We start from the raw sequence: 26,612 nt of genomic DNA on the forward strand, positions 1-26,612 counted from the left end.
GTCCCGTTGTAGGGTCGAGTACCACAAATTGCTTTGTATTCCAAAAATATTTGATAGTTGTCTGCAGGGTGTCATACCGTTTCTATTTTTTTATACCATCTATTTATACTGTTACAAGACAAATCTGTCAATCTGTCATACAATTTCCCTGAATATTTGCTAAAATATAACACTACACTATGTCCTACAATATTCTGATGATTCATGAAGACAAACTTTACAAAATAAAATCATTTATTTTAGAGAGCTACCATGTGTAGTATGGAATAGGGCCACACTGTTTCCTTCATGATGTATACAGTAATGTTCACATTGGAAATACGACAGATGGTGTTTCTGGACCTTGAAGACCGTTTAAGTCTTAGTTGGGTCCAACTCCAGCACAGCAATATCTCATTCAACCTTTGTATAGAACCAGCATATTCAAAAGTATTGTATAAAACATCTCAGCATTCCATATGTATACTGCCGTGTTAGCATAGAACATGTTTCCAAAAATCATACACATGGCCTGTTACACTGTAACACGATCAACATACATGTCACGTAAATTAGGAAAACATTCCACAAATAAAAACTATGTTCTGTAGCTGTCCATCCTTAAATAAATATTTTAAATAATCTTAGATACACAGTTTAGCTTCATCGGCTTAATGAGTAAACTGAAATTGTACTGTGGGAACACTTAGGTTCTTCTTCTGAGCATTTTTACAAGTGACCAATTGCATGTCATTGTACCCAGTAATCCTGTGCAGAAACACAAACAAAAAGAAACTGTAGTACTCTTGAAGTACCAGCACACAATCAACATCCTCAGACTACTATAAAGGTGCCACAATGCTTTAATGTGATTCACAACATTATCACTAGTGATGTTCTGAAAATGTTGAGCTTCAAGCTGATTGATATAAACATCTGGTAAACAATATGCGACAAATACATAGTAAACACGTGACGCGGTTGCAACAGTGATTAGGCAGCGTGAGAGTCAAAGGCAACTGAGGGCCAAGGTGACCATGAGTGCCTCTCTTCGAGTTAATTTTTCACTATCAGTTTGACCCTTGGTCAGAAATCACTTATTCTATTTTTTTTCCCCCCATAGGCCAGACTCAGCCAGTCAAATAATCCATTGTCTTTATGGGTCTAAGGTGGTTGTTGCCATAAACTTCTTATATTAAACAATAATACTGTGTTTTAAAAGATTTCATTTTCAGGTTCTGTTCTTCTTTGTTTACATGGTTGATCCCCCAAATAGATATGCCTTGAATTAATGCATAAAAACCTTCAAATGATTGTCTTTTTTATAAAATACATAATACATTAACCAAGCATATGTGCTAAACACAATCATACACACTCTTCACAGAGGAGAAAGCACTATTTAAGATGCCTGCAATGCTAATATTGGGCTACAACTCTGTAAGACAGAGCAAAAGATGAAAAAAAAAAAGAGCAAAATACAAATAAACAAAATAAACAACAACGAAATGAAAACTTGTCCTCATGGTCCTGTTGTTATTTCAAGGAGAGCTGTGTGTCAAACAAATGAGGAGAAGCCTGCGGTAGGTGCCTGAGCGGCACAGCCCAAGCTGCTGGGGGGGCGGTAGAGAGTGTTGTGCTGGCTGGAGGGTTCGGAGGACAGAAGGGAGGGTGTGGGAGTCCGGCTTCCCTTAGGCCTGAACAGGGTGCCCTGGCCCTGGCACTGGGGCTGTGGGGATGGGGCACTCTGGGGGATGAGAGGGGGCAGAGGCGGCACAGGTGGTGGGTGCTGCCGTGACTCTTGCTCCACCAGGGGCTCGGGCTGGGAGTAGCCGTACGCCGGTGGACGAGAGACGCCCTTCTGCTGTCTCCGCCAGGAGTTGTAGTAGGTGGGGTCGCTGATGTAGTGGTTGACAAAGGAGTGGGTCTTCTGTCGGCTCTGATCCATTTCATATTCGCTGTCGCTACCCTGTAAGTCAATCAGGAAAAGTTGTTAGAAGTCACTTCATCAGTAAAAAATACTAATACTAAATGGACATGGGATGTTTACTACAATGGATCACAGCTACATTTACACTCTCAAATCAAGACTAATTCTATTTTCTGACAAACTGCACAACACTGAGTCATAGTACAGCAGATAACATCTATTATCCATTCGCAATTCTATGGGGCAGACAGTTTTCATACGTAGGAGCTCACCCATAGCTCTGCGGAGAACAAACATGATAAGTGTACACAAGAGTCCCCTAAAATTGGAAAGAGATAATGTTTACTTGATTAGTTTGCTTCTCTTGTAATACTCCATAAAGCCATCAATCTTTTAAGGTACAAATGCTGTACATGTGTGGGTAAATCCTGTGGTTGTTCCACTACATTGTACTTGCTGAGAAACACAAACAGTTAAAAAGACAGCAAATTACTCTCACAAGTGCTTGCCCATCCGCTGCTTTATTGAGACACTACAGCTTAACAGATGTCGAGGCACCATTTATTTGCACAAGTGGCAGGTAAACAGTGGGAGGCTATGCAGAGAAAGAATAACGCTAGTCCGTGTCTCGCGGGAGAGCAGTGTTTGCACAAACCAGGTTAAACAATGTTTTGACTGTGCAGGTACCAGACAACTTGTCCAGGGGGATGTTGTGTGAGCGTGGAGCAACAGATGTTCAGAATCTGCTATAATCTGCTTCACTGCCTCTTGAATTTATTATCCCTCAACACTTTTAATCCCTCTCTCTCGCCACCATTCCACCCACGCTGAGCCGTTCCTGTCATCATATAAAAAGGCGAGACCCAGCAGTCCACATTAAGAAATAATTTCCTGTTTGAGGAATATTTATTTGTCGTGAAGATATCATAACACACGAAACACTAGGATTGGTTGTATTTGTCCTTCCCATGAGGGAATCCAGTATTAAAGGATCCAAATATGTCAGCCAAGACTAGGGTAAGAAAGTATATGTAATTTTGAGGATATTTAAATGTTCGCCCGGAGACAAGGTGTAAAGGAAAGTGGAATATGGTATTTTTTTCGTTGTTTGAAAGGGTTACAGCTTCGCCCTGGAGGAATTCAAATTGTTGAATGTATTTTAATTAATTCATTCTTGATGAATTGTATTCTTAAATTAATGTTTGTGGCTTATTCCAGCTGGGGATAGGTTAGGCTGAGGATGCTGCTTACCTGAGAGTCAGATATCTCAGAGGGTTTTTCAGTTAAACTGCTGCTCTCCGCTGGGATTAGATCATTATACTTAGTGCTGACATCCTCATCTGAGTAGTGCAGACTTCCAGGACTGGGTCTTGGGGGAGACCTGCAGGGATTAAGATTGTGTGTCAGTAATGAAAAGCAAGAGGGAGCAATACAGACCTGAAAATGAGATAAGGCTGTAAGGAAAAAGAAAGCACGTAATAATTTCCTTTAGAAACATCCAAACAGTTTTTTAGAACTCTCTCTTTTAGGTGAGCACGTGTGTAAACATGTGTAAAAAAAAAACAAAAAAAAACTTGGTGCTGTGACTGGCACCAATTAAGCTTGCAAAACGGTTATAGAAATGAGGAAGTTTCACATCTCACAGGGCATTCTTAGACAATGATTGCATAGTTCTGACAATGACGGAATTATCTGTGCATTTATGGAAGCCACTAATACACAATGCAGGAAGGACATTATAATTGGTCTTCATTAGTGAGCCTGACAGGGGAAGCCAAACAGGGGCCTGCATATAAAAAGAATAAGTGGACATCCTTTTGAAATGATTCTACATGGTGATTAAAGCTGAACAACTTTACAGACACAAACCTGACAACTAAGAATAGCTTAAACTCTGTGAGTATTACAAATGTCTTACATGGTTTCAAATCAAGTAAAAAGACCTCTTCTTTAAACTCTAGTCATTAAGTCCACGAAGTGAAGCAGAAAGAAACTTCTGTGAAGACAATTATTCTTTTTATTTTTTTTTTTTTGCAGTAATCATTGCTGCTGTATTCAAGGTTTGTTGAGATTGAACTGGATAGTCAGTGAGCCAAAAGTAGTCCTCTTCCCTCACATCAGTGTCATAAATGGCTTCAGTATGCAGCTCAGGATAATAGAGAATTAAGAAACAAGCTTCCTCAGTTGATTTGAGAATAAAAAGACTAAATAATTCTATAAACTAGGCATGGCCACCTGCATGCAGTAATGTGAATATTTAAATGATCGAAAATTGAAAATGTTGCATATGGGGACTGAATAGACAAGAATAAAATGCAGTGATGTCAAGTGTAATACCAAGGTAGAAAGCAGACAACCTTGACAGCCTAGAACAAGCCTAGGAGACACAACATGACAACGGCCATGAAAGGGTTGACACAACAAAGGGATGTCTCCTTTAGGTTAAAGGGGATGATGTGAGGGGGTGGACTGTGAAAAAATATTCAACAAGGTTGAGTCAGAAATGAAAGGATGGGGCTAGATGAGTGGGGAGGAGGGGCAATCAAGATTTAGAGCTTTGAATTATTTAGGAACACTGTATTTTTCCCTTGTCTTGTCTGTCTAATTCATCCTTTTTTTCTACACCCTTTCATATATCCCATAGGGAGCCCTCCCACTCTTCGTCCTTGGTTTACAGATCATTAGCAGCTCTTCCAAGAGAGGGAGCTACTCAAGGCCCTTTGATCCCCTCCTTGGCCTCCGTGGTCAAGGAGAAAATAGCAAGTTCCCCAGTTCTTCAATGCACCCCCGGCACATTCCACCATATTGTGGAAACTGTGTGCCAAGACTAACGTCTTGTTTCTGTGCTGTGACAAGAAGCAGACTCTGAACCCCCATCCCCCAACACAACCAATCAACCATCCACCCAGCCATGACTCACGTCTCCACGCACAAATTTCCCATGCGGCAGAGTTGTGAAATTCCTCTTATCAAATGTTTACATAAACATTAGTCCACCAAAGTCCTTCTAATCTGCTGACCATGAGCACTGTTTGTCTAAACAGTGATGGACCATAGACTGTATATAAATATGGACAATGCGTCCCCACTCCCTTGCACTGGCCGAACTGACGCTACTTTCCAGGGGATATGGTTGGCGCCATCGAGTGCGAGTTTGGAGCCAGAGTCTGTGCAGTACAGAGAGTGGACCGTTGCAGAGCCACATTATCGATGCCCCACCCATACTTCCAATGGACTCACTCGTCTTTCCGTTTGAGTAATACTGTGCTCTTCTCTACCTCCACCAGTTACAAAGAAATGTTGGATTATACACTGTACTTATTTATTTGTTTATGTTTTCCAACCCTCACAGCCCTACAGGACCACTTTGGAGCGGCTGGCATGGCAACTTGTAGTCATCATGATGTCAATAATCTAATAACCAATTAAAACAAAACTTATCAGAAAAATTGACACTTGAACAGCAGCATTATATGAAGTACTTAAAATGTACTATCCTTGAAAAAAATATTTACATAGCATTTACAGGCAGACGTACTTGAATGCTAAATAGCTGGTATTTTGCTGACCCCTTACAGAAACTGTTGTTTCACACAAACACTGAACATAAACTAGATGATAGGAAGGAGGCTAAAATCAGCAGTTGGGCATCTGAACGTTTGGTCTGCTCTCAAGGCTGGCATACAATTGTGTAGGAAGAGAGGAACACAGTGCTACATCATTGCAAAATTACAAGTAACACACTGAACTGAAGGAAGAAATACAGACTAAACTGAGCTAATAATGTGTCTGAGACATGAAATATTTGCCTGTGAGGGAATATTGGTCAGCTGAACACCATGGATAATAATGTGTAAAACAGACTGCATACTAAAAGTAATGGTGACTGACCGGGTGTAAATTCCGTTTTTGCGGCAAAAGGAGTTTTTCACAGACAGGCGTCTGTTGTTGAGCTCTAGGGATGGGAAGCGTCCCTCATCCAGACGTACCATCTCTCCATGGGTCAGAGGCAGCGCCGTGCAGTTGGAGTGGTTGCCTGGACAGGGGTATGAGGAAGACATTATTTGCGTTGTGGAATGCAATAAATGATTTGCAGTCTTTAATGAAAACACTCTTAAGGAGATAAACATGAACAATAAAAACAAAACTAGTTTTCCATAGGTTTTTTTTAATCACACCTCCCTTAATTTAGAGTATAACTGCAAGCTCCTTTATGACTCATTGGCTAGATCACCATCTTTAAAACTATCAGCCTCCGGTAGGATGAACCAGGTTCACATTGGGTTAGGGCCTTAGAAGCCTTATTTGTGTTCTCATACAAATACAGTCCTTGTATGTGCTGGCCAAAGCTCTGTTTACTGACCCCAGTGACCCTGGCCGGTTAAGCTAAAAAGTCACAGATACAAGGCGTTTGGAAGGCTTGACCTGACTCTTGACTTTGTTTCCCAAAACCACCTCTATTCTGCTTCAGTATTCTGTCCACTCCTACTTCTGGCTACTTCCTGCTGCTGCAGTCTTGGACTAACCTCTCCCCCACCCTGTGACGGTTACTTACTACAATTAACAAAGTCTACAAACACTGATTCATTTCCTCTGTGCGTTTGAAGACTATGACAAAGTAGTTTTAAGAAGCAGTAGCATCATCTGCGGTAAATTACAATCCTGAACATTGTCTTGTTGATACAGTGGTATGGCAGCCACTTGTGCTGTAGTTATATAATTACTCTCAGGCTGACTAATGATCTATGCATTGCACCTCTGCCGAGCCATTTATCCTGGTATTGATCCTCACTGTAGTTAAACGGGAACAATAATATTTATTCCTCTGCCTATAACACAGACAACAACCTTTATCTTTTCCCTGTCAGCCAAACAATGTGGGGAGATGTAGGTAATTTGTCCCATTGTGCGGGTCTTCAAATGTGTGGGAAGCCAAATTCTGCTCAATATCTTGAGTAGCATAAGCAGAGAAACTGAAAAGTTTGTCCTACCTGAGTCTGCTTTTTTGGTGTATTTTTTACTCTGCCCTCGGATGATGAGGATGAAAACAAGAAGGAGGATAAAGATGAGGCCCACCAGAGCGATAACGACCAAGAACCACCACTCCTCATAGAAGGGAGACACTTTCTGGGCTTAAAACACAACACATAACACATATCAAGACATAAATAAAAAGTTTTCTACAGTTAAAACAATGATGCATTAACTCTCTCTTCAGCTGAACGCAAACTAACCCGATATGGAAGGGGAGGGGGCACTGGGGGACCCATAGCCATAGTCGTTGACAGCAATAACTCGAAAGTCATAGGTGACTCCGTCTCGCAGCATGTCCAGATTAAGTGTGTAGGACGTCACTTCCTTAGGAATGTCTTTCACAAGGATATCCCACAATCCTTCATCTAAAGTTAAAATGAGAAAACAGACGAATAAAACCAAAGCTGAATGATGGACAGATTGCTATAGATATTTGCTGTTAACTATTAACTGTTGGTGCAACTGGCTCACCAGAAGGTCTAGCCTCAATAACGTATCGTGTGATAGGTGCACGGCCTTGATCACCACTTGTCCAATGCAGTGTCAAGGCAGTGCCATAGCGAGAAATAAAGGGTTCTCCAGGAGGGCCAGGGGATCCTTGTGAAGACACAAATGGTGGATATTTAAAAGGAAAGGCAAGAAATTTCTCTGAATATTATATTACTGACATTAACAGTGGGGGAAAAAGGAGTAGTATATAACAGCTGTAGATTATCCCACCTTCTCCAGGTCCAGTGGTGATGTTGGCCTCCACCTCAGGGCCATACGTGAGTGTTTTGGCCCGGATGCGAAAGTTATAAGTGACACCGTCAGCCAGGTCCTTGATCTTCATCCACAGGGGAGCGCTGCCTTTCACATCTACTGTTACTATCTTACTGACACCTGGAGTGCGAGGAGAGGAGTCTGTACAGGAAACACTAAGACTCTAGATACTGCTTTCTACAAGCACCAAATAGCCAAGCTTTGTGCACAAGACCAGACACAGAGGCCCCATTCAGCCTTGCACTAACATGGGCAATACAATCGCAAGTGGTCAGCTTAAAATAAAGATGTGAACACACCTGGGACACCTTGAAGACATATTTGAGTGATCTGATCTCACATTAGGAGGTGGTCTGTTGCCCATTTGACCGCCTGCCTTTGGCAGTGTGAACACACAACGCCTCCTGACTCACGTTAAAAACCACCACCAAGACAAAAAATACACAACTACTGGTATACATGAAAAGTAAAAACTGGCATAAATTATTTCTGTTTATTAGGAATAAGAGCCTTTTATAATATCATGTCCTTGAAGCTGTTAAATCTAATAAATAAATAACAAATTCAGTGAATAAATATGAGTATGCTGTGTGTGTCTCATCATTAAAAAATTTGGCTAATCATTGTGGTTAAACACTGATGTGATCATGTGTTAGCCTTGTGCTAAATTAGTAAAATTAGTGATTTCTTCAATAATGATTAATGTCTCAGTTTTCTGTTATTACTTGAGATTTTCCTTACTCTACGCTTACACTATCCGTGCAGTGGCAGAGTTTGGAAGCTTCCAGGGTTCAGTTATAATCTGAGCCGGTCTCTAAAATAAGTAACACCAATAAATAAATACGGTATATGGTCTTGTAATTATACTCACTTTACATTCACAATGACACACTGACCCATTCATTCAGAAAAGCACACACACATTCACACACCACATCTGTGGAAACAACTTGGGGATCAGTGTTTTGCTCAAGGACACTTCAGCATGTGGTCCCTGTACCAGGGGTCAACTGGCTAATCCGCCGGTTCGTGGACAGTCTGCTCTACCTACTGAGCCACAGCCACCACATGGTGCTACAACTTAGCACATATGCTTTCAGTGAAAGAGAGACTTTACAGTTTGTTCCAAAATATGTATCATCTCCCTAAGTCTGATACAGCGATAGGTAGAGATCCATTAGAGACAGCATCTGTTTCTAATATTCACTGCAATATATTTGCATACAGATCATTAAAAACATCTTGAGATCAACTCTCAAGTGCTGACTTTGGATGTATGTGGCATTTTAATGCCAGGTGTGACCACATGTACTTAAAGCTGGCCAGTTGCGATCGAGTTACCAAGGTCTGATGTTAATCCAAGGTCTGCAAGGTTAATACAAGAGTAACACATAAGACCAGACAGACAGAGTATGAGATACGTGGACACATTTGCATGTATAACACAAAATGTCTACTACTTTCAGCTGGCTTTGTCCAGACAGAAAAAGATAGCAAGACCTTTTTTATGAATGACTCAGATATTCAGTGTCTTTACTGGTCTGCTCACTTTTACTCTGGGTATGTTAGTGGATAGCCCAGGGACCACAGCAACCTCTGCTCCCAATTTACTTGACAATCTGGTCCAGGCAACCACACTTAGCCAGTTATGAACCATGTTTCTTTCTGTGAGAGTAGAAGCTGTGGGAAATCTCACCAGAGAATTCCAGCAAATTTAATCATGTCATATAGAGTATGTTACTGCAGGGCTTATAGTCATCTGTAACAAATTGAAGCATAGGTTTAAGCGGCATGAGTTAAAAATGAATATGGTTAACAGGCTAGAGGATGTAAATTAATGCCTGAGAAAGCCAGCTGGGGAATGTCAAGAGACGGTAGAGCTGTTAGGCTCCAGGCACAGTTTCTCACCATCAACTGGAGAGCAGGGTTCATAAACCAGGCGGTATCCCTCAATGATACCGTTGGCCTGCTTGGGCTCTCCCCAGGACACATTGACAGAGGTGGTGGTCAACTCACTGAAGTGAATGTAGCTGGGAGCAGTCGGCGCTTTTGGAGAGGAAAGAGGGAAGAGATATGATTAGAGTTGGATCTGAGAAAAAAAAACTACACACCACACTCTGTTGCAAATCTGAAATGTGTTGATCTGGATATGTCACCCTGGAATAAATATTTTAAAAAAGTTTGTGTCAAATAAGTTTTTAGAATAACATAATTGAATTGTAAAAGCATATATTTTTATAGTTTAGTTTAAATGTAGTCCTATTACATTTGAACATGTGGAACAGGTAGTGTGGTTTATCTTAGATTAAGGAAAGAATGAAAAACCTTGCATTACTGTCAGACAATATGAGTCACTAAAAATCAGCATAAAAAGTCAGCGCAAGGGTGTGCAAACTCATTCTGTGACCTTGAAGAAGAGCTTTAGGAATTCTGCCTGCTGACCCAACCAAGATCCAGCTAAGTGTGAGGATTTACCCACAATTCTGCATAAAAATCACAAAAGCTTGTGTTGGCTCACTTCCCAGAAGCCTGTGGTGCAATGAGCCAAAATTCCTGCTTGGGTTTGTAAGTTCTCAGCACTTTGTATCCTTTGCCAATGTCACAGCCTTCAAGGGGGTGGCAAAGACAAGAGAAATTTATACTGTAAACCATTCTTTTTTTGCTGAAACCGCAGTGGAAGGACTCTCACTAACTTGTAAACACAGATGTCTTTGTCAATTGTGCACCCCCCCTCCAACGCCCACTTTACTCTGTGCTCCTCTGTTGTCATTGGGCTTCCACCCGCATGGCTTGTACTGGAGGAGGTGCCAAAAAGCCTCCAATCTCTCAAGCTATATCTCTCAGGACACGCCATAGTAACAACTGCAGTTTGGAGTCTTGTCTAACACAGTGACTAAAGATGAAAGCACTCATTTATTTTTTGTTGGCACAAAAAGCACTACCCTTCACATGATTCACATGATGTTGGCAGAATGCCTTACACAAGGATAAATGGCATTGGCTTTTGAACGAATCACTGTAATATCCCTAGCCACGTGCAGCTTTAGTAACTCACCTGCTTGCTGAGTGCGCCCTCTGGTGGCCAGGGATCGGGGCCCATCCCCTGCAGCATTGAATGCAGCCACACTGATCATGTAGGTGGTGTAGCCTGTCAGGTTTTTAAGCTTTACTCCAAGCTCTGGCAGAAACAGAGTGCGCAAGCGCTCTGTCTCATTCTGGAGCTGAAACTCCCAGAAATAAATCTAAAAACAGAATAAAATAGAGTTGGATGCAGAATTGGCACCATTTCAGTGGATATATATTGTATAAATATGAAATGTATGATGCAAGTTTGGTTCGTTTTCCCGTAATACACAAAAGAAGACATAAATATTGGTACCTTGTAACCTTGTATATCTCCATTCTGTGCATCCAGTGGAGGTGGGTCCCATGTAACATCCAGCTGAGTGGCTGTTGAGGACTGGATGACCACATTTTGGGGAGGGGCAGTCGGGACTAGAATAGGGCAGAGTTTGAATAATTAATAATAAGTTTTAAGCAATATATTTGTTTATTGTATTTTTATTTGTATATGCCCGAATTAAAGATGCCTAGGTAGACTACACACATTCTGCACACAATAAAGAAAAGAAACATACCCGCCTCGCCAACAAACACCTCCTGCGGTGCGCTGCTCGGACCCTCTCCCACTGCGTTATACACACTGAGACGAATCTCATAGCGTTTGTGCTTACTCAAATCTGCAAGGGGACAATGCATAGCAACACTGTAATAGAAGAGTTATGATGAAGGAACAAAAAGAAGTTACTCCAGAGAGACACACAGTCATGCCGACTCCTGTGACAAGACAACATCGCAAATTGAACTAAAAGAAAAAAAAAGGTTGGAATTAGACAGAAAAGTCATGAAAAAACGCAGACGTTGTGGGGACACAGGGAAGTGTTGTCAAGGATTAAAAAGAAAGAAAACACGCTGAAATAATGGTCGGGCAGATTTGAGATTAAAGTCTTGTACACACATCTAAGAATCTGTCTCACAGGATGAGGCCTCTAAGGGTTCCTGGGAGGATGGAACTTGCTGGTATTGTTAAACAAATGGTATATTTTGTAGAAATAAAGAATAGAAGATCAGAATGTATGCAAACAGAGGGGGACAGATGGAGGTGTGAAGGGAGACATAAGACTTACTATCCAGTTCATATTGGGTGAGCGAGGATTCACTCAAGTTCCTGATGCTGTAAGGAGCTGGAGTTTGGACAGAAAATGGCTAGGGTCAGTAAGATAAAGGTAGTTTGCAGAAATGGGAAAAGGTGGCACATTTCTGTTGATTTTTTACAATAAACAGTAGGTCTTGATGAAGTGTATTTAAAACTACACACTGCACAGTTTTCTGCACGTGGCAGCTGATGGCTAAACAGTATATGGTCAACTCACCCGCAAGATCCGCCCAGTTGGTTGAGGGACTGTTTACCGTGCGGACAGTGAAACTGCGTATTCTGTCATAGTGTAATTCTCGGTACCTGACCCTGAACCCCAACAGCACTCCATTTATGTGATCCTCTGAGGGAGGCTGGGAGGAGAGAGGATCTGATAAATGTTCAATATTTAAGAGATATACACAACAACAACAGCTTGTAGTCAATAAATTCCACTTTCATCGTCCATTTTCCCGTTCACAAAATAACTGAACAGTGTACCTGCCAACGGACCAGTACAGACGTGGTGGTGTGAGGTGTAACAGACAGCACTGTAGGGGCCTTGTCTGGGACTAGACAAGATTAAAGGTATTAGCAAACCAGCATAGAGGACAAATGTGCAACAGCAGAGCAAGTATTCTTGTCTTGTGAAAATCCATGTCAACGTTCATAAGTTCCTGCACAACAACAGACACAGCAGCTACACAGTGTTCATGTCTACTTAAAGGTTCTTACCATCTTGTAGTGTTGTGATGGCCTCACTCTCTGTACTGTATTCACTGTCTCCAATGTCATTGGTGGCTTTAACGCGGAACTGATAAGAAGTGAATGGCTTTAACCTTTAAAGCGAGAGAGAAAAGAAAGAGTGTGTAGAGTCTGTATGTGTCCTGAAACAAGAGAACAAAACAAGATTTTTACAGGAATTACAGTGGGCTTTTAGATTTACCTGTCCACTATGTAGGAGTGTGTCTCATGACTGACTGATGCAGAGTGGACAGTCCAGTTGCTGTCTGGCAGCTCTCTGTACTGGACCGTATAGTAACGAACTGGAGACAGGCCATCACTGCCTGGTTCCCATGACAACAGCACTCTGCGAGCCTGAACTTCCTCTTGAGGCACCGTGGGACGGCTTGTGGGTTGGGGTCGAGCTGAAGGGCACACACACACACACACACCCACGGTCCATCTCCGACTTAATATTTGGATTGAATCATTGAAATAATACATTCTAGCTGCAGGATTTTATGCTTACCTCTCTTTTCTGTTGTGACCACCAAAGCCTCAGCAGCTTCCCCCCAACCCTTTCGCGTTTGTGCAGTGAGGCGGAACACATAAACCATTTCTGGTTTCAGTCCAGATGCTGTGTACTGTCGCGCGCTGGGGCTCAGCACGTCAACAGTGGCAGCATTGCTGTTTGAAGAGTTTCGTCTGTGTGTGATCTGATAGGCTGAGGAGACAAACCCATATCAATATAGAGTGTAAAAATAGATCAGCAGGGAAAATAAATCAAATAATAGTACAGATAATACCATATTTATGTAGAAATCGGAAGGAAAAACCTGCTTTGAACCGGCAGTTTACACTTTGTTGCTTCCATCTGCTTTATATTACATTTCATTTGGGACGACAGACTACTTCGTCCAGACTGCACTCTGGCTGCACTTTAAGTTTTATGTTCCTATTTTGGTTATTTATTTATTTTATTCCTTGTGCATCCCATGTGTCTTTTACATTGGTTTATTTTATTTATTTATAAATTATTTTTGTCTAATCTCTAATGCAATTTGCACAGGCTTTTAAATCACCAAGCTGAAAGACGTCAGATAGACACAATTGCATGGCCCTGCTTTTAACTCACAGTATTATTTAAAGGCACAAATTAATGTCTGCCTAATAAGGGTTGTACCAACTAGTCAGCTAGTCCACTTCACTGCTGTGCCATGACGCTTTAAGGAGAAAGTCAACTGGTCACCAGTCATGTGAAAATAACAACATGGATCCCTCCTAGAAGAAGACCGGTGAGGAGCCCAGTGGGTCATTGCAGCAAACTAGCAGCAGTTCATCAAGTGTGTGGAAATACTTCACTAAATGTGAAGCCCATTCTACCGTGACCTGCAGAAAATAGAACAAAAGTACTACTGCAATACACACTGACTCATCTGAAAAGATATCCGCTAACACTAATGGTCCAAACCCTCTTAACTTCACCAAACGTCCCGCAGTAACAGAGAGGAGGCTGCAAATCAACAATTAGCTGGTGAATTTCATTGTCTGAAGTTATTAGACCTTTAGCTGCTATACACGGAACAGGATTCAGAGATTCTCGGAGATAGTACTGTGAAGTACTATTAAATGCTACTGACAGTGCTGATTTATATAGGCTATACATATCTGCAGTGCACAGTATTGATAACTTCTTGTGTTTATGTTCAGTTCTGTTGTGTTCTATCAGTTGACATTGTTGCCGAGCGAGAGCCGCATATTATAAGTGTCAGCCTGATGGTGTTTATGGTGTTGACGTGGGCTACGACCTTCAGTTAGCTTGCAGAAAAGCCTCCTTTGTGTGAGATGGTACAATATGTATTCAGGTCAAGAATATAGATTTCATTGTTGCAGAGCATTTCTTTCTACTGGGTGTTTATGTGTGACGTCATCGACTAAAAGTCAACTCGACTTTCACCACATATTAGTCGACTTTAAAAAATCGGAAATTGTTCAACCCCTACTGCGTAGTGTTAACTCACCTAGTATAATGCCATTGGGCTGTGCAGGAGGTTGCCAGATGAGCCTGACTGAGGTGGTTCTGACTTCTGGGAACAGGATGCCGATGGGAGGGCCTGGTACTGTAATTTATAAAAATGACCAAAATAAATAATATGGCAATACTAATGTAATGGCTTGAAGCATTTCATAAAAAGTATCTTAAAATACAATTACACAGATTACACAAATTTTTAAGAAAAGTTCAACAACAGCAAGACTAAACTGGTACGTTAAACACTTTACCATCATCCAAGGTCCTTTCTAAGATGGATGGTGAGCTGCTCCTTCCATCTCCTATACGAGTGAATGCCAGGACCTGGATCTCATAGAGGACATACTTGCCCAGACCACTCAGCTGGACACTGTGACTGGTGTTTCCCTCTACTGTCCAGAAGTTGGGAGCTGTGTCTGAGTCCTTCTCCTTATACACAACCTAAAAGATGAAGAGTGGTCTATAAAGCTAGATGATGTTTACCGTAGCAGCAGTGATAAGATTAGTAGCACCATGAGTTACTTATAGATTAAGGTGATTCTGAATTATGTTATGAGCTGCGACCTTATAGCCGAGGATTAGTCCATTGCGGTCAGTCTCTTGGACTTCTCCCCATCGCACAAGTATGCTACTGGAAGTGGTAGCGAATGCTGACACATTAGTGGGACCACTGGAGGGCACTGTAGCAGGAGATAACGGACAACATTTAGAACATTTCAAGCTTGCCTGCATAACTTTAAAATGGCATGCGTCTACATATTTCCTTCCTCACCAGACTCCCTGGTCCTGCCATAGACTGCCTGGCTCCAGGGTCCAAAGCCAATACCGTTGACGGCCTGAACTCTGACCTCGTACTCAGTCCACTCTTCCAAGTCCTCTATAGTGAACTCCCTCTCCAGCCGGTCAATGATGATGTGGGAAAGAACTCCCCCTTTGGATCCTGCTTTGGAGTACTGCACGCGGTAGCCAACAAGATCTGGATTGCCATTGTACTCCCACTCTGGAAGAGGCTAAGATAATTTTTTGCTGTTTTTATCCCCCAGTTCTGGCAAGATTGATCATAACAGAGTACATGATAAAGTAATAAGCCATGAGAAGCTGTATGTTGCAATGATTTTACAACAGCTATGATTAAAGACAATGAGAAGCAGTTAACACTGCACAGAGTAGTGTTAACTTTAAAACCTGGTGATTTCATACTGCATTGTAGGAAAATAATAGCACTCTCAGTCTCAGTCAACAGTTAAATTCTGTAAATAATAATAATCTGTATCTTGAAAAGCAATTGAAACATGGTTGCTAAGCCTGTTTTCAGTGCAGTATGTCTAACATGTACATAACTGAGCGTGGCAAGTGAAAAGTGAGATATTAAACACCTAAATACGTCTGCAGGAAGCGTATTTAGTGTGCTTGAAATTAATGTCTTGATTCACGCTAAGCCACAGCCATTAAGTGGACCACAACATTTTAACACCAAGCTATTAAAAAGGGACACAGTCACTGAGCTCTGTCATTAATTTGTAGAGACATATCGCACATCTGACACCTCTCTACTTTTAAATCCCCAAATATCCATCATTTTTAGTCCAGCAGGGGCCAACCAGCCTCTGTGTCTCACAGCTCAGGCACTGGCACAGGCACAGGCACAGGGATGGTAATGGACAGATGTAAGCATACAATGCCTGAACACTGACACAGAAAGCAGCAGGAATCAAGGATACACAGCATGCAACACTTGTATTCATTCATATGGCAGCCCCAGGGGAACAAACATAAGGAAGAAAAGGCAACACCTCACACAGAAGAATATACATAGGAAGCTGTGTTAAACTGGTTAGCTATGAGTCACTTCACTTAAAAGCAAGCTGTTATTAAATGCTAAATTGTTAAGTGCATAATCTTCAAATTATGTATTATATTATGGGCAAAATAATGCCTCATGTCAATAACCCAAAGGCATTTAACTATACCCAACATACTTTCTACCATGTATGGGAGAAGAATAGAAATGTATTCAATATCAATTTAATTTATACATACCAAAATCAGCAGTGGAAAATTCACACAAAAGACCAAACATGCCTACCCTAATTGGTTTAATCAATTCTGAACAATAAAACTAACTAAATAAAACCACTGACTGTGGCAGCACCAATGTGCAATGAGGTGTGACATCTTACCACCCAGCGAAGCCACAGGCTGGTCTCACTTGCTGTGCGCAGTGTAACATTTGCTGGGGAGATGTCTGGAGGTGCCTGCAGGGTCTGGATCTTCCTGGAGGGCTGACTGGGGGGACTGGTGCCCACAATGTTAACTTGACGCATTCTGAACCTATAACAAAGGAAACCAGCTGATGGTAGATAAACCTGGGCATTAAATCATAGAATTCAGGTGATATTCGGAAGCATAAGAGTTGAGTATGTCGAGTATAATTGAGCAAGATGCATTATTATGCAAGCATAGCAGGGCGACAATAGCTGTGTGTGCTCACCTGTAGAAAGTATAAGGGTTCAGATCCTGGACCTCCAGTGATCTAGCATCAGGTTCATTAGCCAGCTGCTGAACCATCAGCCACTCTTCATTCTCTCCAATTATACCAACCTGAAAAGCACAGGGAAAGAATGGAGTATCACCCGCTAAGCAGCTGAAACAACGGTAAAGCTGTGCGCTAATATATTAAGGGAAAAAAAAACAACACACAGTTCTCATTATGTTAAAATACAGTGACAAGTCGTACCTGAGCTTCGACCTGCCAACGGGAAATGGATGTCTTGCCATCATAACCAGGTTTGAACTGCAGAGTGACAGAGCGAGGGCCTATGTTAGAGATCGCTAAGTTGGTTGGAGGCCCAGGCAACTCTGGAGAAGAGGATTAAAGAAAGACAAATTAAAATAAAACTTGAACTTTCACTGTTACGTTTTTCTTATATTCCAAGTAATCATAAATTCTCAACTTAATAGTTTATATATTTATATAATGATAATCATATACAGTACTTTGACCACTGACCTGGTGGTACTCCAGAGGATATAGTGGAAGCAGAGAGCTGGCCCTGGCCCTTGGAAGTCATGGCTGCTACCTGGATGGTATAAGTAGTGAGCGCAGTCAGCCCAGTAACCTTGTACTCTTGAGTCAGGTTGGGTAAATAATGGGTCACCCGGGTATTGGTCCTGTTGAATTCCTCCCAGGAGATGCGATAACCTGAAAGAGGAGGTGATTTTAGTGTAGTGGTACATGATAATAACATTAACACAGCTCAGTCAAAAACTGAGCAAAGCAGAGGAGACATAGTTATCTTTAATGGTTACCTGTGAGAACGCCATTTTTCTCTAGTGGCTCCTTCCAGCTGACTTTTAGTGAGGTGTCCAAGATATCAGTGAAACTAAGGTGTCCCACAGCACCAGGGGCTATCAGAAATAATACAAATAGGCAGTAAAGGAACAGAACAACAGTTTGGCACATTATTTGTAAGTGCTATGTAATCTCTTGACTTGTGACACATACTATCCTCATGAGTGCGTAACTGCTGAGGCGGACTGCGGGGCCCGTCTCCAGGGGTTGTGAAGCATAACACTGAAGTGTAGTACTCTGTGAACTTTTTAAGGCCGGAGATGAAACCAACATGAACGCTGTCCTGGAAGTTGGGGCGCACTGTGACCACAGTGACCTCGTTAGCATGGCTGGGTTCCCATGCTAAGAGCTGGAAATTACAGGAAAAGGGACTGGATGTTATCGTGCAGTCAGACCAGACATTTATTTTATTGACTCAGTAAAGTAAAACTCAAATAAAAAATGTTCACAGCTACAGATTTTATCACATGTACTGAAAATTGGGCTTTAGGCACAATCTGTCTGACAGTTATTGAAATAAGACTGTGACAACTAAGTGCCCTTCTAGCACTGACCACTAGAGGGCATCAGTTGTCAGAAAGGAGTTGCTTACCTTATACCCCTGGTTGATCCCATTGATAAACTGAGGACTGGGAGCACTCCAGGTAAAACGCACTGTGGTAGAGTTGACAGCCTCGACTTGCACATTTCCCGGTGGCACAGTGGGCACTGATCCACAGGAGGAGAAACATGAGGAAGGAGAAGGAGTGAAGAAAAAGGAGAGTGGGGGAGGGACAGGCAGAAGAACAAAAGGAAGGAGAGACGGAGGGGACAGGGATGAGACAGGGAAGGAATAACTTGAGAGTCTACAACAGGCACATTCTGACCGGCCTCATTTAGGGCATGAAAATCAGACTTTTTTCGGCTCATTTGGGGAGGTAAGAACACGCCAATCAAACTGGGTGTGAGAGCGGTTGCCTCAGGCAGTTTCCAGGTGAACCCTGAAGCAATTTGCTTGAAGTGTGCACGCCATTCTGATGTAACACCGGAAAACAGTCAGGGAGTTGCATGTTAATGACGCTGGCTGGCTGGCCAGCATTAGTTTTCATGTCCCAACTCTTTCATTAATTCCCTTTTAATGTATTTGAATGCACACCGTGATTTGCTCTTGTGTCTGTAAGGAGTGAGTGACGGGAACATCCAATTAATGAGAGCTGAGCTAAGCAACATGAACGGCTTGTTCGCTGTTCTTATTCACTGACAATGAGTTGGATGATGAAATTAATATTTATTTTTGCAAAGGAAGCGAAAGAGAAATAAAACTGATGTTTGCCATACCTTTGAGGTTTCGCAAATTTGCTAATTACACAGACTGATCTTTCTTAAAAAATGTGCTTCTTTAGAAATGTGATACACTTGCTTTGTCGCAGATATGACTGACTCTAATCTGAACCTCATCAATGACCCCACTGTGGGATAAATGAAAGGATTATCTTATGTTATCTTATTTAACTTTTTATTATCATTTAACATTATCAGGGATTTTAGGAAATACTGAGTCTGGGCTGTCCTTAACCCTGTGAATGGCATTTGACAAAATTCACTGAGCCAAAAGTGTGACATTATATACATTATCTGTATAAGCTCTGAAAATCTTGCTTAGAAGTGGAGTTTTCTATTTTTAATCTATTTAATTTATACACTGTATGTCAACAACAAAACTGTCTCCAGACATTTTAGAGAAGCCAGAGCCTGAAACCCCAGAGCAAGCAATAACTCTGTCTCTACAAGCTGGGTAGAGACAGAAAAAGAGAGAGAATAGAGGACAGCAGGAGAAGAGAGCAGCAGGTGGAACAAAATGATACATACATCTGAATAATCATACGAGCTGCATCTAAACATGAAGAAGTGAATGCAATGGAAACTGCACTGTGGAATAGAGTGGATGTAAGGAAACCATGTTGGGTGCCACTGAAATGAAACAAGTCCTTGACACAAGAGTTGCATGTTTTCGCATGTTTTTTGGGTTGTTCCTAAACCGTTTTTGTGGATGCGCCTGTGTCAGGCTGCATCCTGCTGGGGATGGCTGCTGCCATCAAGGAGTGTCATTGCTATGGGGTGGGGGTGCCTGGTCTGGTCAAGGTGGGCGATACATGTCTCAGTAACATCCACACGAGTGAATGCCAGGTCCAAATATTTCCCAGCAGAACATTAGACTGTCACAAGATGGTCAATGATATTAAGCCATATAAACAAATTAACCTACACTGGAAACCAGTGTAACAGCCTAAATGACACAACACCAAAAACAGCTGTAAAATTTAATAAAATCTAAAATAACTTCTTAGTCACACCTCTCTAATAACAACTTATAAGCAAGGGTATGAAATGGAATACACAATTAAAGCCCTGACAGTTTTCTTGTGGATGCTCTTGAACATATTTAGAGAGTCTGGTGTAGCAATCTCTCTTCATGGAATGGGTTTAACATGACAGGGATTCAGAGATATGTGAATGCATTAAGCCTTTCAAAGCTTCATATAAAAGTTAAAGGAATTTAAAATCAAGCTGGAAGTCAGTGCTGCATATCTGACCCAGAAGCAATATCCCCTGCCTGGTGTATGACAAAGTGTAGTAGCAGCATTTTAAATAGTCTGTAAGCTATGACTTTGACTTTCAAAAGCAAGGGAAGAAACCCCTTATTCAATCTTCTCGCACTGAAATTGTGGATTAACCTTTCAAAGTGCTGGTACAAAAGCTTTAGCCTACTTTGGAGGAAAAAGTCAGCAGGTTAATGTGCGCTTTAAAATGTTGAGTCACATTCTCAACATTGTTTGCCAGAATTTCCCTTTTTAAAAGTGGAAAATAAAAACAGTAAATGTAAAGAACTAAACTAAATACTGACCAAGAAAAAATGCTTTTCATAGCTGTCAAATTTAAAAGTGGGGTGTGCTGTGGTGAAGACATGTCGGTACAACTCCTAATTTCATCGTTAAAAAAACATATTAAACAGTTACATGGTGTGGGCTTAACATTTAGCAAGTGAAATAAATTCAATCTGCGGAACCAAAAACATGAACTCATGATTTTTAAATTCTAAAGCTGATGCCTGAACACAAACATTAACTTGGGCTCAGCTTTGCGGGAGGGTTTCATTAACACAGACCATATAAAGCCTGGGCATGTCGCTCACCTCCTTGCAAAGTCCACTCAGTGACTTTGTGGCTGTAGGTGCCCCTGCCTGCTCCGTTGTAAGCTGCCACCTCGATCTCATAGTTGGTCCAGATGATGAGGTCCTCCAGTAGCAGGCTAGTCTGGTCTGGGTTAGTGATGTTTTTCATCTGACAATCCACTGGAAGCCCTGACAGACAGTACCTGGCAGCGGAGAGAGCAATTGATAGATAGAGGGAGGGAGAAGAGAGAAGGACAGGGACCACACAGGTACAAACAATATAAATGTATTAGGACACAGATTCTCTGTAGAAATACAGGGTCGGAGAGAAATGCTATAAATGGTTACTGAAAGAAAGGTGACAACAAATTAATGGAGAAAAAGGTACGTATTTAATTGGTACCAATTATTCAACAGCAGCTGTAGCAAGAACGGGGTTCAATGGAGAGGAAGAAAAGGAGCTGACATAACAGTTATTATCACTTCTGAATGGCACCGGCACCTATCCTTGGACAAAATCTGACAGGTTGTCGTGGTCTTCTCTTACCTGATGATGTAGCCCTGGAGTGGACCATTCTGATGACTCTCTGGGGGTGGCTGCCATTGGATCATGATAGACTGATTGGTACGACCACTTGCGATGACCGTCTGAGGGGGTGCGCTGGGGGGTTCTTCGGGGAGGGTTAGGCTGCACAAGCACGGGAAGAAAAAAAAAAGGGAAAAGAGGAGACAAAGAGTGAAGCCATGCATTAATTATCTTGAGTTTCTGCATATTTCTATCCCATTTCATCATAGACATCAAATCACGATAAAGCTGGCTTTTTGTATTTTTAGAGGACCACAAAGGAGAGTTGGGCTGAGTGTGGCTGTGTCTTTGTCCAAAACATATTCTCAATAATACGGCCCGCTGAGGGATAGCTTGCTGTGGCCTGAAAAGGAGATCAAAGAGCCCTTGGTGTAAATGGAGCAACACAATAGAGAAACACTGTGCGCGAGACAAAGATATAAAAGAACAAGAAAGAGAGATCCAGGCAGAATTTTCCCCTTAAGTCAATTTAAGATGACATCTTGATTTCTTCCCAGTGCACCGGAGCACTGCTCTGAAGGAGATAAAGCAGAGTGTTTAGGATCAAAGAGGTGTGCCACCGATATACCTCAGAGAAGCCCTGCACTTAGTGACACTCAGTCACCCTCCTGTGGCGCATTTATGTCTGGGCAGATTCACACAGTGATTCATGTCTGTCTACAAGTGCATGAAGAAAATATTGTGTGATGAGTATGGTTTTCAGTTTGAGGAAGGTCAACACTGCAGGTATGGAAGAAGCACACGGGCTACGTCGATGTGGACAAGGTCTGACACTACTGTGTCTAGGTGGGCTATGATGAGCCAAGAGAGTGTGTGTTGGGGTGAGGGTGTACGACTATGATTATTTTGTCTTGCTTGTCAAGAGAATTAGCTTGAGATTAGAGTCTGAGTTGAGCTCTGCCACTTCCAAGCTGTTCTGTATTTTATTCATGAAATACAGCAAAGGCAGTTAATAGGAGGGAGAGAGATGAAGCTGGGTCAGTGCAGCCATGAAGTCTTCACAAAGCGCTATTTCAGCTCATTCGTAGTTTTATCTTGAAAAGCTGGCTCATCTCTCACTCACTCCCTCAAGAGCGAAGACCAAAAAGAGGACTCATAGAAAATAATCATAGAATTTTCTATTGCACTGACTGCCAAGATGAGGAAGAAGAGAGGGTTGTTTCAGAAGGGTAAAACCCCCTGAGGTGCAACGCGTTTCTTATCGCCATGAAAAGCATTAAATGACAGACTACAAGTAGCATTTTCAATATTCAGCAGATGCTGAACGGCTAATACCCACCGGTCAGTCTCTTTGCTGAACTGGCCTCTGCCCACGTCGTTGATGGCACACAGACGGAACTGATATGAGCGTGCTGGGATGAGGCCACCAACGGTAACACCAGTTGACTCTGGCTCGATGTTGGCCAACAGCACTGTCCAAGGAGCATCTAAAACAGAGAGGGCGCACATAGCCAGTCAATTGTAAATCAACTTGTGAGGCCATTAAGGTCCTCGAGGGAAATAAGATCTATTTAGCTCTTGCAAACTCAAACATTCATTGTTATTTTTGACTATTATCGCACACAATTGTTTCATTTTCAAGAATAATATAGCAGCTCCCGATAACAAAAAAAACAAAACAAGCAATCTATTTTTGTGTACACTCCCTCTAAATATCTGATTGCAATTCAATTATCCACAACCCAGAGCCCATCTGCATCCTAAGATTCATTTTTCTCTTAATGAGCAGTCATCTTTTCAGTTTGTCTGAGCTTCAATGACAAATGGTTGAACAATTTACTCTGTTGGTGAAAACAGTCCCATTCCTTTACTTTTTATCACGTAAAGGGAAGATAATAGCATTGGGCATCAACACAGTTTGGTTCCCCTGATCATTCATGAGGAAGAACACAAGTGAGACAATTGAATTATACTGATTGCACAAGGTATGGCAGGATGCAAATGGCAATTTAAGGGACACAGAGGAAATATAAAATAATAGTAGGGAAAGCAAATGAGTGCTTCTCTGGAGTATAGCGCATCAGTATTGCAACAAGAAATAACAAAATGCATGACACACTCACTGTTTTCTGAGACCTCAAGGATGTAGCGGATAAGGGGACTGTTGCCATCAAAGGCCTGGGCCCATGTGAGGTTGATGGACCTCTTTTCTATGGTACTCAGAACTGCTATTGGGTTTTCTGGAGCATGGGGCAGTTGCCTGTATACGCATGTGTGAGGGAACAAGTGATACAGAAAAAAAAACTAATCAGCAAGAGTCGCAGCTAATAACAGAATCAAATGACAGCTTGGTGTTGTTGATAAGAGAGGAAAGCAGAGATAAACCACAAACAGTAGGAAAACATCTATTCATTATGTCCTGGTCAGATTTGAAATTAAGAATAAAAACACAGACAGCAAGATAAGACGAGGGAGAGATGAGGCAAATATGCAGACCTGACTCGGAGGTGGGCACTGCGAGAGTCGTTGCCCCCCACTGAGGTCACCTTGCAGGTGTATGTTCCAATGTCACCCGACCATGTCTGGGAGATGTGCAGGGACCCGTCAGGATCCAGACGCAGGCGGGGCGACGTGTTCACATCAATCACTGAGCCGCTCTTCTCCCACACATGCCTGGAGGTATGTGCGTGAGCATGTCAGTATGTTAGACGCATTCACCAGGACACACAGGCTCACACTTTAGCAGTCTGTTGTGACAGCAAATTAGTTTTTCTCGCTGCCCTTGTTTCAGTTCATACAACAAACACAGAAGGTGCTGACGCCAATGAAAAGCCTTGTGATGCTGATAGCAAAGGGATTTGAATCTGAAATCATTTCTTTCTTTGTACAGCCTACCCTCTATGCATTTCAGTCCATGGTATATACCCACACAAACATATGGACACCCCCTCATTCAAACACATGCAAATAGACATGCACACACTGAGCTCCTGTGATTAATTGCGACTATCCGGGATCTCAAGCTAATCTCTTCTGTGTTGTGTTTAATTAAAGGCACTGTCTGAAGTTATTACTCTGTTTACATATTCATCTGTTTACCCCCGCAATCTGATCAATGTCGTAGGCCCACAGGTGACAGGCACTCTAATCACTGGGCTCCACAGACATCTCTTCAGTCCCGTACACACACTCATGCTCAAGACTTTCTGAAGGGTGGGGGGAAGCCGTTTACTAATTCCTCCATCTGACTCTAAGAGTTTCCGAATCTCCCCCATAGGAGGTCTTCTAAGGGGGGGATAAACACTACAAGATCTCTTGCTGATTTCATAAACTAATTAAGTATAACATTGATGCCCAAGCCTGTTTTTCTAGACTGCATAGAATTACAAAATACTTATAAATACTGCAAAAAAAAGAAAGAAAATTGCAACATATTACCTCACAGTGACGCTGGGATCATGTGTCACGCCACATGTCATAACAGCCTTGGTCCCTTTGATGACACTCTGGTCTTGTGGTGGTTTAGTGATGCGAGTACGTGCTGTAAAAACAGAGGCTGTTACTCAGGGGCTGACATTGGACTGTTCAGAACTTACTGGAACTGGTCTAATCTTTTCAACTATTTTATCAATGGTGGAGTATTTTGCAAGACATCCAAGGTGGTGATGGTGATGCTAATTGTTCACAGCAAATGACTACACGTATAATCCCCAAGACTATAGACCGGGTTACTGTTGTACTCACCCCAGACCACTAGGTCAGCTGAGGACTCGTCTATGCCACGAGAGTTACTGGCCATACAGGTGTAGGTACCAGCATCAGACAGGTGGGAGGGGCTGATTAACAAGCTGCCCGACTCAAGGAGGGTGAACCTGGGCAGCTGGACCGAGCCACTGGCCAAAACACGTTCACCTGCCAAAAGTGATTGATGGTATGGGATGGAGGACAGGGGGAACAGTGGAATATCGGAGAAATGTCAAGCAAACAAACAGGTGGGAAAGCAGTTCAGCAAAGAAATAAACTTATATTCTAAATATTTTCCACAGGTTTTGTCTAAATCTCGCCCCCGACCACAATCCCCATCAGAACCTCATGCTGTGAACCCACGCACCTTTCTGCCAGGTGATGGCTGGCCTTGGTGCTCCTGAGGTCTCACAATGCAGAATGACTGACATGCTGTCAATCACTGCACTGTCAGAGGGGCCAGCGGTGATGTTGGGAGCTATACCTGAATTGGGAGGGGTCAGCCATACGCACACACGCACGTACACGCATAGAAAGAAAAGCACGCACTGTAACAAAATCAGGTAAGACGGGTGATAATGAGAGACATAAACAGCTTTCTCCCTAATAAAGCATGCGCCGGCTGAGAGCTTAATAGACATGATAGAAGAGGAGGCTGTCAGGTCTCATTCTCAGGGACAGCTCTGAGAATCTGACAAGGCACCTCCATCTCTCCGCTTCTCCTGTTCGTTCTCTGATTCAAAAATAGGCAATAATTGCCAGAGCATCCAAGGTGACAAATCTGTCACTGCAAAGAGATATAAAGATAGATGGGTGTAGGAGGGAGAACGAGAGAAGGACAAAAGAGGATTAGAAATGAGAACAGAGGAGAGTGGATTTAAGAAAGGGAGAAAAAGGGAGGGGACAGAGAATGGAGGAGAAGCAGAAATAAGCAGGAGACAAGCTTTGAAAACATTTTCAAGGGGACGTACTCGTAACAGCTAGGTAGGTGTTTGTCTGGATCTCTCCTGCAAGATTGCGGGCAAAGCACTGAAACATCCCCGTGTCATCTGGCAGGAGACCGTTGATCTGTAGACTGCCTCCTACCAACACCCTGTACCTGGGTATCTTCACCGGGCTGATGGGCACTGCGTCCTTATACCATACTATGTCTGGTTGCGGTGTGCCTGGAGACGGAGAGGCTT

The 26,612-nt window shown here is 42.3% G+C and overlaps 1 protein-coding gene across 1 annotated transcript in view; it reads right to left on the minus strand.

The window, feature by feature from the left end:
- Positions 1-1,342: 1,342 nt before the first annotated feature.
- Positions 1,343-26,612, minus strand: part of sdk2a (sidekick cell adhesion molecule 2a) — a 34,124-nt gene continuing 8,854 nt past the window's right edge. Inside the window, exons 8-44 of the mRNA XM_084570668.1 lie at positions 26,400-26,594; positions 25,796-25,912; positions 25,429-25,596; positions 25,123-25,225; positions 24,181-24,357; positions 23,808-23,944; positions 23,024-23,171; positions 21,706-21,846; positions 21,180-21,361; positions 18,600-18,715; positions 18,161-18,356; positions 17,965-18,063; positions 17,666-17,857; positions 17,393-17,514; positions 17,147-17,256; positions 16,836-16,986; positions 15,428-15,665; positions 15,220-15,335; positions 14,907-15,096; positions 14,645-14,743; positions 13,153-13,347; positions 12,847-13,048; positions 12,636-12,739; positions 12,402-12,472; positions 12,139-12,274; positions 11,893-11,949; positions 11,344-11,445; positions 11,085-11,200; positions 10,761-10,947; positions 9,614-9,751; positions 7,664-7,825; positions 7,415-7,540; positions 7,144-7,308; positions 6,901-7,041; positions 5,801-5,945; positions 3,161-3,290; positions 1,343-1,948 (exon numbers count right to left, since the gene is read on the minus strand). Coding sequence (XP_084426794.1) covers positions 1,538-1,948; positions 3,161-3,290; positions 5,801-5,945; positions 6,901-7,041; positions 7,144-7,308; positions 7,415-7,540; positions 7,664-7,825; positions 9,614-9,751; positions 10,761-10,947; positions 11,085-11,200; positions 11,344-11,445; positions 11,893-11,949; positions 12,139-12,274; positions 12,402-12,472; positions 12,636-12,739; positions 12,847-13,048; positions 13,153-13,347; positions 14,645-14,743; positions 14,907-15,096; positions 15,220-15,335; positions 15,428-15,665; positions 16,836-16,986; positions 17,147-17,256; positions 17,393-17,514; positions 17,666-17,857; positions 17,965-18,063; positions 18,161-18,356; positions 18,600-18,715; positions 21,180-21,361; positions 21,706-21,846; positions 23,024-23,171; positions 23,808-23,944; positions 24,181-24,357; positions 25,123-25,225; positions 25,429-25,596; positions 25,796-25,912; positions 26,400-26,594 — 5,585 coding nt within the window. The 3' untranslated portion in view covers positions 1,343-1,537. The remainder of the gene's footprint in view (positions 1,949-3,160; positions 3,291-5,800; positions 5,946-6,900; positions 7,042-7,143; positions 7,309-7,414; positions 7,541-7,663; positions 7,826-9,613; positions 9,752-10,760; positions 10,948-11,084; positions 11,201-11,343; positions 11,446-11,892; positions 11,950-12,138; positions 12,275-12,401; positions 12,473-12,635; positions 12,740-12,846; positions 13,049-13,152; positions 13,348-14,644; positions 14,744-14,906; positions 15,097-15,219; positions 15,336-15,427; positions 15,666-16,835; positions 16,987-17,146; positions 17,257-17,392; positions 17,515-17,665; positions 17,858-17,964; positions 18,064-18,160; positions 18,357-18,599; positions 18,716-21,179; positions 21,362-21,705; positions 21,847-23,023; positions 23,172-23,807; positions 23,945-24,180; positions 24,358-25,122; positions 25,226-25,428; positions 25,597-25,795; positions 25,913-26,399; positions 26,595-26,612) is intronic.

Source organism: Chelon labrosus (assembly GCF_963514085.1).
Source record: "Chelon labrosus genome assembly, chromosome: 21".
Lineage (NCBI taxonomy): Eukaryota > Metazoa > Chordata > Actinopteri > Mugiliformes > Mugilidae > Chelon > Chelon labrosus.